General features: G+C 43.9%; 1 protein-coding gene across 1 annotated transcript; it reads right to left on the bottom strand.

Moving 5' to 3' along the window:
• Positions 1 to 1,072: 1,072 nt before the first annotated feature.
• On the bottom strand, positions 1,073 to 8,428 carry bcas2 (BCAS2 pre-mRNA processing factor). The gene is made up of 7 exons (XM_068338157.1): positions 8,258 to 8,428; positions 6,886 to 6,978; positions 6,730 to 6,800; positions 2,800 to 2,961; positions 1,970 to 2,020; positions 1,801 to 1,881; positions 1,073 to 1,707 (listed from the first exon to the last, which is right to left on the bottom strand). The coding sequence occupies exons 1-7, from the start codon at positions 8,348 to 8,350 to the stop codon at positions 1,581 to 1,583; spliced, it is 678 nt and encodes a 225-aa protein (XP_068194258.1). The 5' UTR covers positions 8,351 to 8,428; the 3' UTR covers positions 1,073 to 1,580.
• Between the last annotated feature and the right edge of the window lie 8,511 nt (positions 8,429 to 16,939).

The raw sequence follows: 16,939 nt of genomic DNA, 5'->3' as shown, positions 1-16,939 counted from the left end.
GGTATACGGACGGACGAACACATAAACACTGACAATTACAACACATCACTGCTTCAAGGGATGTAACAACTGCTATTTCATTGGAAATAGAAGTTGTGATGGTTCCTCTCCAAAGAACCATCACCTTATCGTGGTGGAGAGGTTTGTGTGCCCTAAGGATCCTGGGAGCTATGTTGTCAGGAGTCTTGTACTCCTGGTAGGGTCACCCAAGCCAAACAGGTCTGTTGAGCCGCATTTTGTAATAACGGGGTGCATTTTGTAATGTCTAAAATGTTATTACATAATGCGGCAAAATTTATTACAAAATGCGTTGGGGCAGCTTATTACAAAATGCAGTAGTTCATTACAAAATGCGGCTTAACAAGGTCTCAGGTGAAGGGCCAGACAAAGAAAGGTTCAAAGGATCCCATGAAAAATTGAAAAGGGAAAAATGTGACCCTGCCTGTGGCCTGGCCCATGTCTGGAGCCAGGCCTGGACGGAGGGCCCGTCATCGAGCGCCTGGTGGCCGGGTCTGCCACGGGGCCTGGCCGGGCTCAGCCCGGAAAGGCAACATGGACTCTTCCCACTCTTGTGGACCCACCACCCGCAAGTCAGAATGATGGGGTTGGGTGCGCTGCCATATGGGTGGCAGTGACAACAGCGGGTCTGCTTTACTGCAGACACAATGCATGAGCTGGTCTCACATCAACAGCCCTTTCAAGCTATTTAGAGGTGGACCTATACTTATGTTTGGAATCATTGCTGTATGTCCCAGTTGTTCCTGAGTATCAACCAACAGAATGAGGACTTGATGCTATCCTGTAAGAGCTTCTGGTAGAGAAGGAAATTCATGTTTTCCTCTATTTACAGTGAGTCATCCCGGCCCTGACACTGCAAAGTTTTCATATTTGGCCATGCATGTTTTTTTGAATGCTGCTTGTTTTACACATTTAGTAGGACCCCTGAGGTTGGCAACTCGCCAGTACATAAAATATGATCCAAAAAGCTCTCAGGGGGTAATCATGGTGTGTTGCTGCAGGATTAAGACGAGCCAGAACTGTGACATTTGACATGGAAAGATTTTCACCCAAACACAAGGAAATACAAAAAGTTTATTTATTATAAAACAGAAGCTCCAAGATAAGAGTCCAACAAAGGTGACAAACTATTTACACTTCCCTCTACACACACTCCAGTGATGACTGGAATCACTTAAACCTACAAGCTAGTAGCAATATCAACATTTCTAGGTCAACATTAGCGAGCAAGAAAATATATGGTAGCCAGACGTGTGTTATTGCTCATGATTTGAACTCTTCAGTTGCATTTGTACAAAATTTGTACAATCTGGACATCAGTTAATGATGGATTCCACTGTTGCCTCTCACAGGAAAAGGAGAGGCTGGGAAAATGTGTGTCGCTACCAAGATTTTTGGGAAAGTCATTCTGAATGTCAAAATTGTTTGATGTTGGAATGAGAAATGTTCAGATTGAATCTCCTTACAGAAAACTTTACCTCCTCCCAAAACCTAATCCAGTCAAGGAAGATGAAATCTGTCTGTCTATGGGTTCATGACTTTGTAAGTCGGAGCTGAAGGGTCTAGAAGTCCTGTCGGATGTTCTCCTTATTCTCGTCCCCCTGCTGTTGCTTGAGTTGAGTGATTTCATTTTCAAGCTGGACGATGGCTCTCTCAATCTCATAGTTTTTACTGACCAGAGTCACCCAGCTGTAGGGGAATGGCAATAGGGCACATATTATATACAACTAACATTTACACGACATAAGTGATATAAAGATATAAAATTTCACAACAACGTACGTTGACTCCTGCTCACGCAGTTTTGCACCTCCTGCCAACTGATCATTCTTACGCTGCCAGTTTAAATCTTGAATTTGCTTCCTGTGTACAAAAAATTCATAAAGTTAGAAAGAAGCCGATTTGATAATTGAATGAATTATACAGCTGAAAAGCTACAGTGATTGGTCACCTGAATTTCTGAAGTTCCTTTTGGGCCATTTCTATCATGAAAGCCAAGTTACTGATATAAAAACACAAAGATAACATGTTAGCAATCCTGACAAATGTAGCATTTTAATTTAGTAGAACTATTAGCAAATGTGTCTCAATCCATTCAGGAGTCATCAGATGAGTGAATGTGTAAGTGGAATGTGTGCCCGAACATTCAGATGGACCCACAACTGGAAGAACCCCAGCTGTACTGATGTGCACAGAGCATCCACAAGAATCACAACAGAATATCAGCAATGGACCTAATGATGTATTCTAGGTGATGCACAAAGATGAGGGCAGGAGGAAGTTGATCTTGGACACCCCGCATCTTAAATTCCACCAGGATCGGAAACGAATGAACGCGGGATAATTCCCAGCTAAGCTCAGGTCGACTAAACCGTAAAAAGAATAGCTGAGAAGCTTTTGAATATATAGACTAACTCTAACCCAGTACAATGTGTGCTACTGCTAACTGGTGGTAGGTGAAATATGCTGTACTATGTGTACAAAGATTTTTGACCAAAAGACTTTTTATCCACTGGTATGCAACTATACGTTTACAATTTTGTGTCCACATTCACAGATCCCAACAAATATTAATACAGATTTGAAGTGCTTTTTTTCCCCAGATTTTGAATTAGATTTTGAACACATTTGCAGATTCCTGTGCAATACTTTACTGATATTACTAAAAACATGCACACATAAAAAATTAGACTCAGTTACACAATTCCCTGCATACATTTGTAAATATTTTTTCCACAGTAAAGACACTGTATTTAATTAACAGTGGCTGAGGCTACATACTCATTGTAGACTTTCCATGCGTTGGTGCCATACTGCGACATGAGTTCCAGGTTCTCAATGCGAACTGCTTGGTGCTCTAGTTGGGCCATTGAGTTGTTCACACACTCCTGCCATGCTGTGATGTCATTCTTCTGGCCTGAAGATGGTGCTGGCAGCTCATATCTCCACAAGAAAAAAATGCCAAATGAAATTATAAACATTTAAAACACCAAGACAAAAGGAATTGTGGACAGTTTAAAAGAGTTTGCTTCCAGTCTGACGTCACTCTGGCCACATATGGACAATGTTGTGCTATTTGGTTATATGATATATATACGTGTATCTATGATTCAAATGAGAGACTCAGCAAATTATTCATCCATCCATCATCTACCGCTTATCCGGGACCGGGTCGCGGGGTCTTAGCAGGGATGCCCATACTTCCCTCTCCCCAGACACCTCCAGCTCCCAGGAGGAGCTGGAGGTGGAGGGCCTGGAGGGCCTATATCTGAGACATAGGGCCTCCAGCGTGTCCTAGGTCTTCCTCGAGGTCTCCTCCTGGTAGGACATGCCCGGAACACCTTCCCAGGGAGGCGTCCAGGAGGCATCCTGAACAGATGCCCACGCCACCTCAGCTGGCTCAGCTCAAGGCGGAGGAAGAGCGTCTCTACTGCGACTCCTCCCTGGTGACTGAGCTCCTCACCCTATTTCTAAGGGTGCGCCTAGCCACTCTACGGAGGAAACTCATTTCAGCCGCTTGTATCCGGGATCTTGTTCTTCAGGTCATGACCTAAAGCTCATGACCATAGGTGAGAGTAGGAACGTAGATTGACCGGTAAATTGAGAGCTTCGCCTTGCGACTCAGCTCCTTCTTCACCACGACAGACCTATACAGCGACTGCATCACTGCAGGGGCTGCACCGATCTGTCAATTTCACATTCCATCCTTCCCTCACTCGTGAACAAGACCCCAAGATACTTAAACTCCTCCACTTGGGGCAAAGACTCTCCACCAACCTGAAGAGGGCACACCACCCTTTTCCGGTCGAGAACCATGGCCTCGGATTTAGAGGTGCTGATCCTCATCCCACTCGCGTCTCAGCTGCAAACCGTCCCAGTGCACACTGAATGTCCATAGTTTGATGAAGCCAACAGGACAACATCGTCTGCAAAAAGCAGAGATGAAATCCTTTGGTCCCAAAACCGGACTCACTCCGGACCCTGGCTGCGCCTAGAAATTCTGTCCATAAAGATTAATAATAATAATAATAATAATAATAAAACCTTTATTGTCCCACAGTGGGGAAATTTGTGAAACAGAACAGAAACAGATAATTATGAACAGAACCGGTGACAGAGGGCAGCCCTGCCGGAGTCCAATATGCACCTGGAACAGGTCTGACTTACTGCCGGATATGCGAACCAACCTCTGGCTTCGGTCATACAGCGACCGGACAGCCCTCAGCAAAGGGTCCCGGACACCATGCTCCCGAAGTACTCCCCACAAGATACCACGAGGGACACGATCGAATGCCTTCTCCAGATCCACAAAACACATGTGTTTCTGTGAACTGGTTGGGCAAACTCCCATGAACCCTCGAGCTCTCGATGGAGAGTGTAGAGCTGGTCCAGTGTTCCACGACCGGGACGAAAACAGCATTGTTCCTTCTGAATGCATGGTTCAACTATAGGTCTAATCCTCCTCTCCAGTACCCTGGAATAGACTTTCCCCGGGAGGCTGAGGATTGTGATCCCCCTATAGTTGGAACACACCTTCCGGTTCCCCTTTTTGAAAAGAGGGACAATTGTCCCGGTCTGCCAATCCAGAGGTACTGTCCCCGACTGCCACGCATGTTACAGAGACGTGTCAACCATGACAGTCCCTGCACATCCAGAGACCTGAGGTACTCAGTGCGAATCTCATCCACCCCTAGTGCTTTGCCAACGAGGAGTTTAGCAACCACCCTGGTGACTTCAGCTTGGGTGATGAACGAGTCCACCTCTGAGACCTCATCCTCTGCTTCCTCTGTGTAAGACATGGCAGCGGGATTGAGGAGATCCTCGAAGTATTCTTTCCACCACCCGACAATATCCCCAGTCGAGGTCAGCAGCTCTCCGCCCCAACTGTAAACAGTGTTGGCTGTGCACCGCTTTCCCCTCCTGAGGCGCCGAATGGTTTGCCAGAATTTCTTCGAGGCTGACCGATAGTCTTCCTCCATGGCTTCCCCGAACTCTTCCCAGACCCGAGTTTCAGCCTCCGCGACTACTTGAGCTGCAGTACACCTGGCTTGCCTGTACCTGTCAGCTGCCTCCAGGGTCCTACAATTCAACAAGATTTGACAGGACTCCTTCTTGAGCTTGACGGCATCCCTTACTTCCGGTGTACACCACTGGGTTCGGGGGTTACTGCCGCGACAGGCACCAGAGACCTTGCGACCACAGCTCCGAGCAGCCGCTTCGACAATGGAGGTGGAGAACATGGTCCACTCAATGTCCCCAGCCTCCTGTGGGATCTGGGAGAAGCTCTCCCGGAGGTGGGAGTTGAAGACCTCACTGACAAAGGGTTCTGCCAGACATTCCCAGCAGACTCTCAAAACACGTTTGGGCCTGCCGAGTCTGTTCGGCCCCCTGCTCTGCCAGCGGATCCAACTCACCATCAGGCGGTGATTGGTTGACAGCTCTGCCCCTCTCTTCACCCGAGTGTCCAACACACGCAGTCGGAGGTCTGATGATACGGAAACACAGTCGAATATCGACCTCCGGCCTAGGGTATCCTGGTGAAATGTGCACTTATGGACATCCCTGTGGTTGAACAATGTGTTGGTTATAGACAAACTGTGACTACCACAGAAGTCCAGTAACAGAACACCACTCGTAGGCCGAAACGACAGTGAGACACCTGTCCCCAACCCAAAGGCGCAGGGACGCGACCCTCTTGTTCATCGGGGTGAACTCCAATATATGACAGCTGAGCTGTGGGGCCACAAGCAAGCCCATATCAGCCCGCCGCCTATCACCTTGGACACCACCAGAAAAGTGGAGAGTCCAGCGCCTCTCAAGGGTTTGGGTTCCAGAGCCCAAGCTGTGGGTGGAGGTGAGCTCGACTATATGTAGTCAGTACCTGTCAACCTCCCTCAAAAGCTCTGGCCCCTTTCCCCCCAGCGAGGTGACATGCCATGTCCCTAGAGCTAGACTCTTTGTCTTGGGATTGGGTCGTCGAGCCCCATGCTGATGACCGCCACCCAATCCACACTGCACCCATCCCCTACGGTGTTCTCGGCGGCTGGTGAGTCTACCAGAGGTTGGGCCCACGTCGTCCTTTAGGGCCCACGTCATCCTGGTGGCCGGGCCCCATGGGCAGAGACCCGGCCACCAGGTGCTCGCATACGAGCCCCAACCCCGGGCCTGGCTCCAGAATGGGGCCTTGGTCGCGACATACCGGGCGACGTCACAGTCCTTGATTTTTTACTCATCATAGGGGTTTTTGTGCTGCTCTTCATCTGGCCCATCACCCAGGACCTGTTTGCCAAGGGAGACCCTAGCAGGAGCATAAAGCCCCTGACAACATAGCTCCTGGGATCATTCGGGTACTCAAATTTCCCCACCACAATAAGGTGGCAGCTCTCGGAGGAGTCAGCAAATTACCATTAGATTAATTTCATTGTGAAATCAACTGGTATGTTTGCTAGCTTCATTAGTTTGATCCCTGATTAAAAATGCCAGAAGTAAAATACTGTGAAATATATGCATCAGTTAAGATACTGTAGAATCTCATTCAGATATGTACTTTATGCACATGCATGTATTATCCTGAGGCAAATAAGAAAAAGGCACAGCCATAGACTGAACTCGGATTGGGTTAGGGTTAGCAGTATGAAGGTGCAGCAGGTATGGAGTGTCCATAGATATGCAGGCCTGTGACTCAGTCCGGGTATTAAGTTACAGGTTTACCTCTTCATGCTAAGAAGATCCATGGGCTGCCGAGCTGCCAGTCGCTCAAACTCATTCCTCATAATTTCTGTCTGGAGGGTGATAAAAAATAATCAAATGAGTCATTTTTGTCACGCATGTTCGGTAATGGGCTTCAAAAACTAAAGAGTTCTTCACCTCAAATGCAGAGAAGTCTGGTGCCGGCATGTAGCTCAAGTAGTTCTTGGTTGGCCTATATCTTCTGGTCTCCTCCTCCACCAAGGCTGCAGCCTAGCCAACAGAAACACATATTCTCTTTGTGCACAGGAAATACTTTCAACTAAGATGCCATTATCATGACCCACTAGTTCTGGGGATGTGATTTTACTGGATGTGAGAAACAGGTGTATTTGATTACTATATAATAAGTATTGTGTTGATGAAGCTGAAGTCTGCATTTTATATAATTCAGAGACTAAAAAACATTTCCCTTTCCACTAGAAATCATTGTGTCATGGCGATTGTCAACAAATAAAGGAAACCAACTTCTTTAGAACAGACTCTCAATTTTGATTTTGATCCCACAAAATGTCCCAATTTCAGCCATGTCAAATTGTTTTCTGTATTAGACTAGAGTGTGTAATTGTAAGTTGTTTAATGCTTACCTAATAAAGCAAAAAACAAACATGGCTGGGGATGGGTTATTCCAAGTTCACACAGATATAATTTGTTTTATATTTCCCATTTTGTCAGTGTTAGCAGGGCTACAGCCAATGGCTAAGGACATGAGAATGTCACATCTCTGATCAAACGAAGCAAATGACCTGAAAAACCAATGTCTCGTTGTTTTCTTCACCTTAAGTTCTACAACCTGTAGTTTACTCATCAAAAATTAAAAAAAAGCCATTCAACATGAAAAATTGTCAGAGTAATGTCAAAACAGAACTACACTCGTTTTTAATTATTATGTTTGATGCCACTTTGAGGAGTTCACCCAAGGAGTCTGATGACAATCGGGCCGTGACCTGCATGTATCTAACTTTTGACGAAATACACAAATAGGAAGCATCATGTACTGTATGTCACACTTCTCAACACATCCACTACCTTCTTTGAAGTCACACACTGGCCACTTTTGGATTTTAGTGAGTCAAAGTGCGGGTTTTATTGAAAAAAAAAGCGCAAAGTGCGACGTAATCACATCCGATCAACAACTTAATCCAAACCAAAAAACAATAATCATTGATTTGATCTTAGTCTACCGTCCTATGAGGGCATAACTGAAGTAGAGCACGCACACGCACACACACACACACACACACACACACACACACACACACACACACACACACACACACAACTTCCAGATTCTATGAAACAGAAAACGGACGTTACACTTCAATGTGGTGAACACTGGGAGGACTCGCACCATTTTTAGCGGGTTTCACCTGCTAAACGTTCTATTGAAACATTATAATTTTACATTGTGGCTTCATAGTGTAACATAAAAGTTAGCTTTAGCATTGTTAGCTAAGAAACACACTGCGGACAGCACATGACTTTTACTCACTGCTTCTCTGACACCTGCAGCATCGTAACCCTGGTCAAAGTATGGTAAAGCATCGACAAACACTTCGCCAGCAACAGACGCCGTTCCCGCCATCCCCCCTGGTCTTATCAATAATATTTTATGAATAAGAGCCGCTATCGCCGAATGACTCCAACAGCTAAAAGCGACGTCTTCCGGTCTGAACTTTCAAAATAAAGTCAGACCACCGCCAGGATTTTTTGTTGGTGACCTCTAGCGGACTGGAATGGAAGCGTTGCTTTGAGGAAACCAGAACGGAACGCTTTTTTTTTTTCTTTTTCTGTCACGCAGAACCCGACATTTTATTTATTTATTTATTTATTTATTTATTTTCAGTTCTGCAAAACATAGCTTTAGCTTGTGGTTTAATTACGTCAGTGGTGGTATATAAGAAAACCCAAATGGAAGCAAACCATAATTTGTTTTGAACTGCTGTGTGTTTGTGTGTTTAATATCTAATTTCTATTAGAGTTCAATTTTATTTCGTAACCTTTTGTGGGGCTGATACTGGATTAGCGACGAGGTACAACCTGAACAAATCAACAGTTTATCACAGGGCCACACGAAAGACCAACATAAAAGTCAAAGGGGGTTTAAACCCACAACCTTCTTGATGTGAACAGGCAGTAGCACTACCCACTGTTAGGCAGTGAATATTGATTAATGTTGGTTTTCCTCAGCTTCTATAGTGATAGACCACATCTCTTTTGTTAATGTTTATTCATCCTGCTTCAAAGCTGTGATGTATTGTAATTGTCAGTGTTCGTGTGACCTTTCTCCGTTCGTCCGTTCGTCTGTTCCTTCGTCTGTTCATTAGTCCACCAAATATCTTTGCAAACCGTTGCAGATAGAAAGATGAAACAACACATTACTCGGGCAGCAAAGGGGATGAAACTGACTTGACTGAAAATGCCCCTGACTTTGGGAACAATAGGTCAAGGTCAAATTTCAACTTTTGTACACTCAGGAACCGAATAAGGCAGAAAGGGTTTCAATGAGAGCAGACGTCTTTTCTCCTGTCTCTCGTTGTTGCTGACTTCGCTGTCTCTCTCAAACTCATATTGGATAAACACTCACTGACTCTCGTTAATTCCTTCAAAAGGACGAGAGAACGAGGGAAATCCGAAGAGTCTGAGAATAAAAACAAGAAAGAAACCCTTGAACGGGTGGCCTCCATTTTTTAGAAAATGGGGTTGTTTTCCTGCATTCTGAGGGAAAAATCCTCTATTCAGTTTACCTACAAAAATACACTAAAGTCAACAGTTCAAGCTGAACTATCTTTATTTCTGTCCTACTTTATGCAGGAATAAATGTGAGACTCAACAATTGAAAACTTCTATTCACTATGTGAAGATACAGTCATACAAAATATTACTCAATGTTTACTTGTTAGTTTTACTTAGACTAGAAGACATTTCAACTGACCACCACCAACACCATTGGTATGCTATAGTTTATTTTATTTTTTTTAATTCAACAACATGATTTTTCATTTCAATTTAAAAAGGCATGAAAAATAGCAAGCGAGGTGAATACACATTTACATGCATCGCTGGTTATTCCTGCTGGTCATAGGGAACAAAAGTCTAAGACTACAAACAAGTATTGATAATATCTTTCATTTACCTTCTGATCAGTCTGTCTCCACTCCTACCTCCTGTCAGCATTCACCATTTGTTTATTAATGAGGACTTTAACACAAACTCTACTATAAAACACTGGATTCTTTAGATCGATCGTCCTCGCCTTGTCTTACACAAACTCGCTGGTTCAGCTTGTAAAAAAACAATATTTTGTTTTTCATTGGACGAAAGGAGGTCATGACCCGAGTGCATATTTAATGATCGGGAGCGTTCGGGTCACTTCGGCTAAATTCCGTCGGCATGCGGAGTTAGCGGCACTAGCGCCGTTCGCTAGCGGCAGTAGCGCCATTCGCTAGCGGAAGTAGCGGTGCTAGCCCTGCTCACTAAAGGAAATAGCGGTGCTCGTTAGCGGAAATAGCGAGAGCCGCTAGCGAGCGAAAAAGTTGCTAGTTTTAGCATTTTTTCCGTAAAAATAAGAACGCCACTGTGGCTACACAGTCTAAAAACCTTGTAGCCAATCTGGAATTTACTTCGCCTATGGCGAAGTGGCAAATGGCTAGCGCAAGCCCAGGAATTGTACAACTTGCATTGTCCAGTGAAGAAAATTTATCTAAAAAAAAAAAAGGAGTTAATAAAACCATGGATGATGTCGTCATTGATCAATGCCTGTCGGAATACATTATATAAAAGCTTTATGAAACAAAGAACAGAACAAGTAGAAGCCAAATAAAATAATATTGAAATAATTCAAATGTTTTAATAAGAACATGTAAGAAAGAGTACTATAGTACTCTGCTTGCAGAAAATAAAAATTACACTCGAAAAACATGGGATATAGTTAACAATGTTATAAAACAAAGTAAGGCTAAATCATCCTATTCTGAATATTTTAATATTAAAAATACAAAATTAGTGGACATGGATGAAGTAGCTAATAAATTTAACGAATTCTTTATGTGTGTCGGTCCTAAACTGGCAGAAAACATTCCTGTCTCACACTTGCACTGGGATTATTTTGACAACATTGGAGGAAGGAACCAGAAGTCAATGTTTCTGGCGCCAGTGAAGGACACAGAGATTAGACACCTGGTCAGCTAATCCGTAGCAAAAACTTCTACTGATGTGAATGGATTTGATATGAAGCTAATCAAGGGCGTACTGGATGGAACTCTTCAACCATTTACACACATATGTAATTTGTCATTTCAAACTGGGGTGTTTCCTGACAAAATGAAGATTGCAAAAGTGGTTCCGAATTCTAAAAATGGGGATGCTTGTGAATTTACAAATTACAGACCTGTTTCAATACTACTACAATTATCAAAAATTCTGGAGAAGCTGTTCAATAACAGACTGGATAAATTCATAACAAAGCCCAATCTCCTTGACTGTAGTCAGTACAGCTTCAGGAAGGATCATTCGACTGCATTAGTGCTGACAGAAACAATAGAACTCATTACTGATGCCATGGATCAAAAGATGTACTCCATAGGAATCTTTATTGACCTTAAAAAAAGCTTTTGACACAATTGATCATGAAATATTAATTGAAAAACTGGAACAATTTGGATTTAGGGGTACAGTACTGGACTGGATAGAGAGCTATTTACAAAATGGATTACAATTCATCACAGGAGGACATCAAAAACATTAGACATTTTGTGAGGGGTACCACAGGGGTCAGTGTTGGGTCCAAAATTATTTATGCTTTACATTAATGATTTATATAAGGTTTCAAATGTCCTTAAAATGACACTCTTTGCGGATGATACAACTATCCTTTGCAAAGGAAATAACATCAATAAGTTAGCACAAACAGCCAATGAGGAATTATGGTTTGATATAAACAAATTATCCATGAACCTAACAAAAACTAAATATATGTCATTTGGGAAGAAAAGCTGCAAACACAAAATTATTATTAAGGTGAATGAAGTAAATATTGAACGGCTTGCCGAATTAAAAATGCTAGGAGTGGTTATTGATGAGATGTGGAAACAAAAAACTGATTTTTTTCCCCACATTTGATTTTTACAATGAATTTCACAAACGGACAGTTTCGTTTAAAGTGCATGAGACGTACCACATGTTGGACACAGGAGCGTCGTGTTGATCTGGACAGACGCTCGTGGACATTTTTATGTACAGACAGATGGCTGCTGTTCTATCCTCCCAATCATCTCACCATCTGTGGCACAAACCTCTGCCCCCCTGGGATTCTGCACGTGCGCGCCTGTGAGCGCGCACCCCCGCGTGCATTTGGAACAATGCAAGTGGGGACAAAATGGAAGTGAGACGACCTGTCAAAAATTTAATGAAAAAAATGTAGCTTCAAAAGTTTTAGAAATACTAAGTGGAAATAAAAGGTAATAAAAGAAACAGCCCCATCTCATATTTACAAAGAGCTTTTGGGGTCATATATTCTAAGACAAAAAGAAGACCACTGATCTCTCCAGAAGTATAACCCCCCCCTGGTTTGTTGGAGATGTTTCACCTCATCCAAAAGGCTTCTTCAGTTCTGACTGACTGGTAGAGAGTCCAGATACTTATTAACCTGCTGGAGCAGGAAACAAACAAAGGACCAAAACCACAGAGACAATGAATATACCATGAATATGGGGGGTCATTGTCCTGCCTACCCTCATGTGAGCTGTTATGGTAAGCTGTACCCAGGTGTGAATGGTTGCTGCTGTCTCTGGGGATGGAGGTCAATACTACATGGCTAATAGATGGATTCTTAATCCTTCTCCTTTGTTATTCCTTTTTGTCTTCTTTAACACCTCTGTCAAACCATCTGTGTTCCCTGACTAAATGGACATGACTTTCCTCAGATGAGTGGTTTGTGTCTTTTAGGTCCAGGTGGACAGCTGTGACTTGTACTGAGGAGTTGGCTATTCTTTGTTGAACCAAACGCTTGTGGATCAGTTGTTTGGTCTCCCCAATGTTCAAGTTACTGCACACCTGACTGCACCAGACAGCATTATGCAACATTAGATTACACAAACAGTGTAATGTGCAAACAATGCAAAGCACTGTAGTGTAGTGTCTGCAGTTCAGTGCACTGAGGACCACTCACCCTCGATAAAACAACCATATGACAGGCAGATGGCACAACGTAGGAGATCAAACAGGGTAGGACTCAGCTGTCCACCCGCACCTGAAAGACAGACCACTCCTTTGGGACAGTCATGTCCAGGTTTTAGCAAATGAACAGACGGTTTCAGAGACGAGTTAAAGGAGCCATTCTTGTCAAACTGAAAAACCCATCTGTGAACAGAGTAGGGAGACTACAACACCATCTATTAGCCAATTAATCACAGTATTGACCTCCATCTCCAAAAACCACAACCATTCACACCTGAGTAGCTCACATGAGGGTGGGCAGGACAGCGATTCCCTTATGAATGGTTCCGGCTCCTAACAAGGCTCATTATCTGGATGGTTTTGGTCATTTGTTGTTTTGTGCTCCAATGGGATCATAAGTATCTGGACTTGCCACCTGTCTGTCAGAGTAAAATGAGTGAAAAAGATAATTTCCCCTAAAGGGATCATTAAAGTTTCTTCTTCTTGTTGTTCTGGTGGACAACGCCGGGCCAGCGTTGGCGGATGCCCAGGTTGTGAGCTCCCTGCTGAACATCCAGTCCACCAGGGTGGCTCAGAGAGTGCTACAACTGTGGAGGCAAAGACTCTCCGGGAAGGAGAGAAGCCTCCTCCTGGACTATAGTACAGGGACTGTGCCTGACAATAAAGATCCTTTCCCTGAGGTCCACATCAGTCCCGTTTGGAGAGCTGGAGGGTCCTCTCCACGGAGATGAACGAGAAATCAGCCTGCACACGGCCAACAAAAAAATACTGTACAAACAATGTGCAAAAGTAATCAACAAGAAAGGCCTGTGTGACAAAGCGCCAATTACCTGGGCCAACAGGATGACGGGAAATGGACCTGACCCACACTGGAGACTTCTGTACAAACCTCCCCTCAAGAAAAAAACAGCCGACCTCCAGTGGAGGATTTTACATCCTCCACTGGAGGTCGGTGCACTGATCGGTTCTGATTTTATCTCTGTTTTTAACCCTGCTATGTCCAGCCAGTGTCCCTTCTGTCCCCTTTGTGAGACAGTCTTTCATGCTTTTTGTGAGTGTACGAGACTTGCAATGCTCTTCACTTTTTTAACGAATGTTTTTTATCTGTTCAGTTAAAATTTATTTTAATATCAGGAAATGTATTTATGGTGCTGGGTACAAGAAATCGAATCAAAGAAAGTGGCAGCTTTTAAATTTTATTTCTGGGGAGGCAAAACTCAATTTTCCTGGTCTTCCTGGTCACGCAATTTACGTGACCAGGAAGAGGAGAATTGAAAACAATACTGTTCAAGAAGCAGCCACTGTTTTTTGCTGTAACATCAGATGTCACTTAAAACTAGAATTTGGTTTTTACAAAATGACAAAAGACCTGAATAACTTTAGGAACATCTGGTGTCACAAAAATGTCCTATGCACTTTAGTTGATGATCAACTCACTCTTGCAAATTTCTTGATGTAACAGAGATACCTTTAAGACCCAGGGCGGAAGCTATTTAAGCAGCTGGTAGCAATGCTCTCGCTCTCTCACTATCAGCATCAGACGTCACATGCGTAAGTGCAGCCGCGGTGCAGGAAGTCACGCCAAATATTGCTGAGCGACATGTGTGATTTTAGTGTTTTAAAGAGTAGTCTTAGCTTTTAATATGGTGACCGCTCATAACACAATCTGACATAAATGCACTGATTATTGGACAGCCGAGAACTGGGGTTTTTAAGGATTGTTCACCATGCTTCCAGCCACCTGTTTTTATTCTAATAAATGCTGTTCTTTTTAGTATTGGTTTGCGCGGTGGCAGACACACACCTGAGCCACACCTTAGTGTGACTAAGTCCCTGGATGAGCCAGGTAACGCTCATTTGTTGGACTGTTTTATGAATGCTTATGGTTTTTAGAAAATGTATGAATTAATGTATTCTAATTTCCTGTTCATTTTATAGAATTGTCCACAAGTGCGATGACCTATGACCAAACCTATGACTTCCATACCGGATCGGTCGAGGCCCGGGTTAACAACGACCGCCATCGGCGCTGTTGACCTACAGGGCGCCGGTGGAAATTGGATTACTGTTGGTCGAAGAAGGAGAGGAGGAAAGTGCGTTCGCACGAAGAAAGAGAAGAGGAACACCAAGAGTATAGGACTGAGAGTAGGGACGTTGAATGTAAGGTAGTTGGTGTGAGAGAAGAGGATTCAAAGGACAGGGCTAGATGGAGGAAATTGATTCGCTGTGGCGACCCCTGAAGGGAAAAGCCGAAAGGAAAAGAAGAAGTCCACAAGTGCGATGACTGTCACTGTTCTTTCCCTAGTCTTTTAGAGTTACTGGCCTGTGTTTTATTTCCCTTTTTATTATTTTATTTCTATTTTAACTGACACATTACAAGGGCAGGAGCGTCACCTACACCGACAGGTACAATTATTAAGAGTGGTAGGGTCGTGGGGAGGCGCATGGCTCCATTCCTCTAGTGACCCTCCTTTTAATTGTTTTGAGTCATTGCTTTATTTATCCTATATTTTATTGTTTGGAGTGCCTTGCCTGTATATTGGCATCATAACGTGTGTGCTGTGTCTGCAGTGACTCCCAGTATTTTAGTGTGTGTTTTGGGCTCTAGAAGGTGAAGCCTTTGGGTACTTGTGCATAACTACCACTGCTTACCTGTCAGGTGTTTTTATACTGTGTGGCTCTAGGCTTGTCTCATTGGCCTGCCCTGTAATTTTAGGTGTCGGATTTTTAATTGTTTTAAATAAGGTTTTAACCCAGTAACCTGTTTTAATAAATTGTAAATTCTTGTTTTAATTGCCAGCCTCTTGTCCCGTTTGTTCTGGACACTGACCTGTGTATTCAGTGGGTAGATTGAATTTAGTATTTATAGTCTTAACGACCACAAATTCAATACTACATTGATATAATGCACTGATTTTTAAATTGTATTTCTTTTTATTGGTTTTTAGTATTTTTCAAGCACTATAGCACTTCTAATGTAAAATTGGTAAATGTTTGAGTGTGATTAAAGTGTTTTGCAAAAAAACCCCAACTTCTTCTGTGAGGAGTGAATGAAGAGAGTGGAAAACTGCTGAGTGTGTTTCAGCGCTTTTTTCTATCTATACGTTTTGTCTTTATGTTTGTATTCTTTGTGTATTGTTAATTGGGTTTGTCTTCAGTGTTTAACGTCGTCTATTGTCAGTTTTTGTGTGGTTTTTGCCGACCAGGCGTGGGCTGGTTGGCGGCCACTCATGGCGTACGGTGGTTTCACACCGCTGACAAGGAGTCACGGGATCGGGGTGGGTTCTCCTTGCAGCACTAGCGGTGGGTGATGTTATTTGGTGTAGCGCACTGAAGTCTGCCGGCCGGATGAGCAGGGCAATTGTCATGTTCGTGGAGAAGGTGGACCAGGTCAAGTTACTGGTGGAACAGGGGATAAATGTTAATGGACTGTTTGTACCGGCCATGCCGCTTTTACAGCCGGGGTCTAGAATCACACTGTCTAACATCCCGCGTTTTATCAGTGATGAATTCCTGATTAGAGAACTCTCTCGCCACGGAAAAGTTGTGTCGCCGATTACAAAAGTTCCGTCGGGGTGCAAGTCCCCGCAACTGAAACATGTCGTGTGTCACCTCCGACAGGTTTCTATGATCCTGAACAACAAGGCGGAAGAATTTAATGCTTCGTTGTTAAAGTAGATAACTATGACTACACGATGTACGCCACCTCCTCTCAGCTCAGTTGTTGTGGCTGTGGAGAGGAGGGACACACTGTCAGCGATGCTCCGCGGGGCCCACCCGGTGAGACGGCGGTTCCCACCGCCGCTCCGAGGCGTCCCGTTGCGGCTCCATGGCGCCGAAGCATCGGGGACGAGGAGCGGGGAGACGCTCCGAGGAGCGAGACTAAGAGTCAGGTGCAGGTAGGAGCAGTGATAACTAGTGATAACGTCGAGGTGAGGGGGGAGAGTGAAGGTGGGACTAGTGAGGATGGTGGCAGGATAGCTGAGACAGCAGGTGA

Source organism: Antennarius striatus, chromosome 2 (genome assembly GCF_040054535.1).
Source record: "Antennarius striatus isolate MH-2024 chromosome 2, ASM4005453v1, whole genome shotgun sequence".
Classification (NCBI taxonomy): domain Eukaryota; kingdom Metazoa; phylum Chordata; class Actinopteri; order Lophiiformes; family Antennariidae; genus Antennarius; species Antennarius striatus.
Note: the sequence above shows the minus strand (reverse complement) of the source record. Positions and strands in the feature narration are given on the sequence as shown.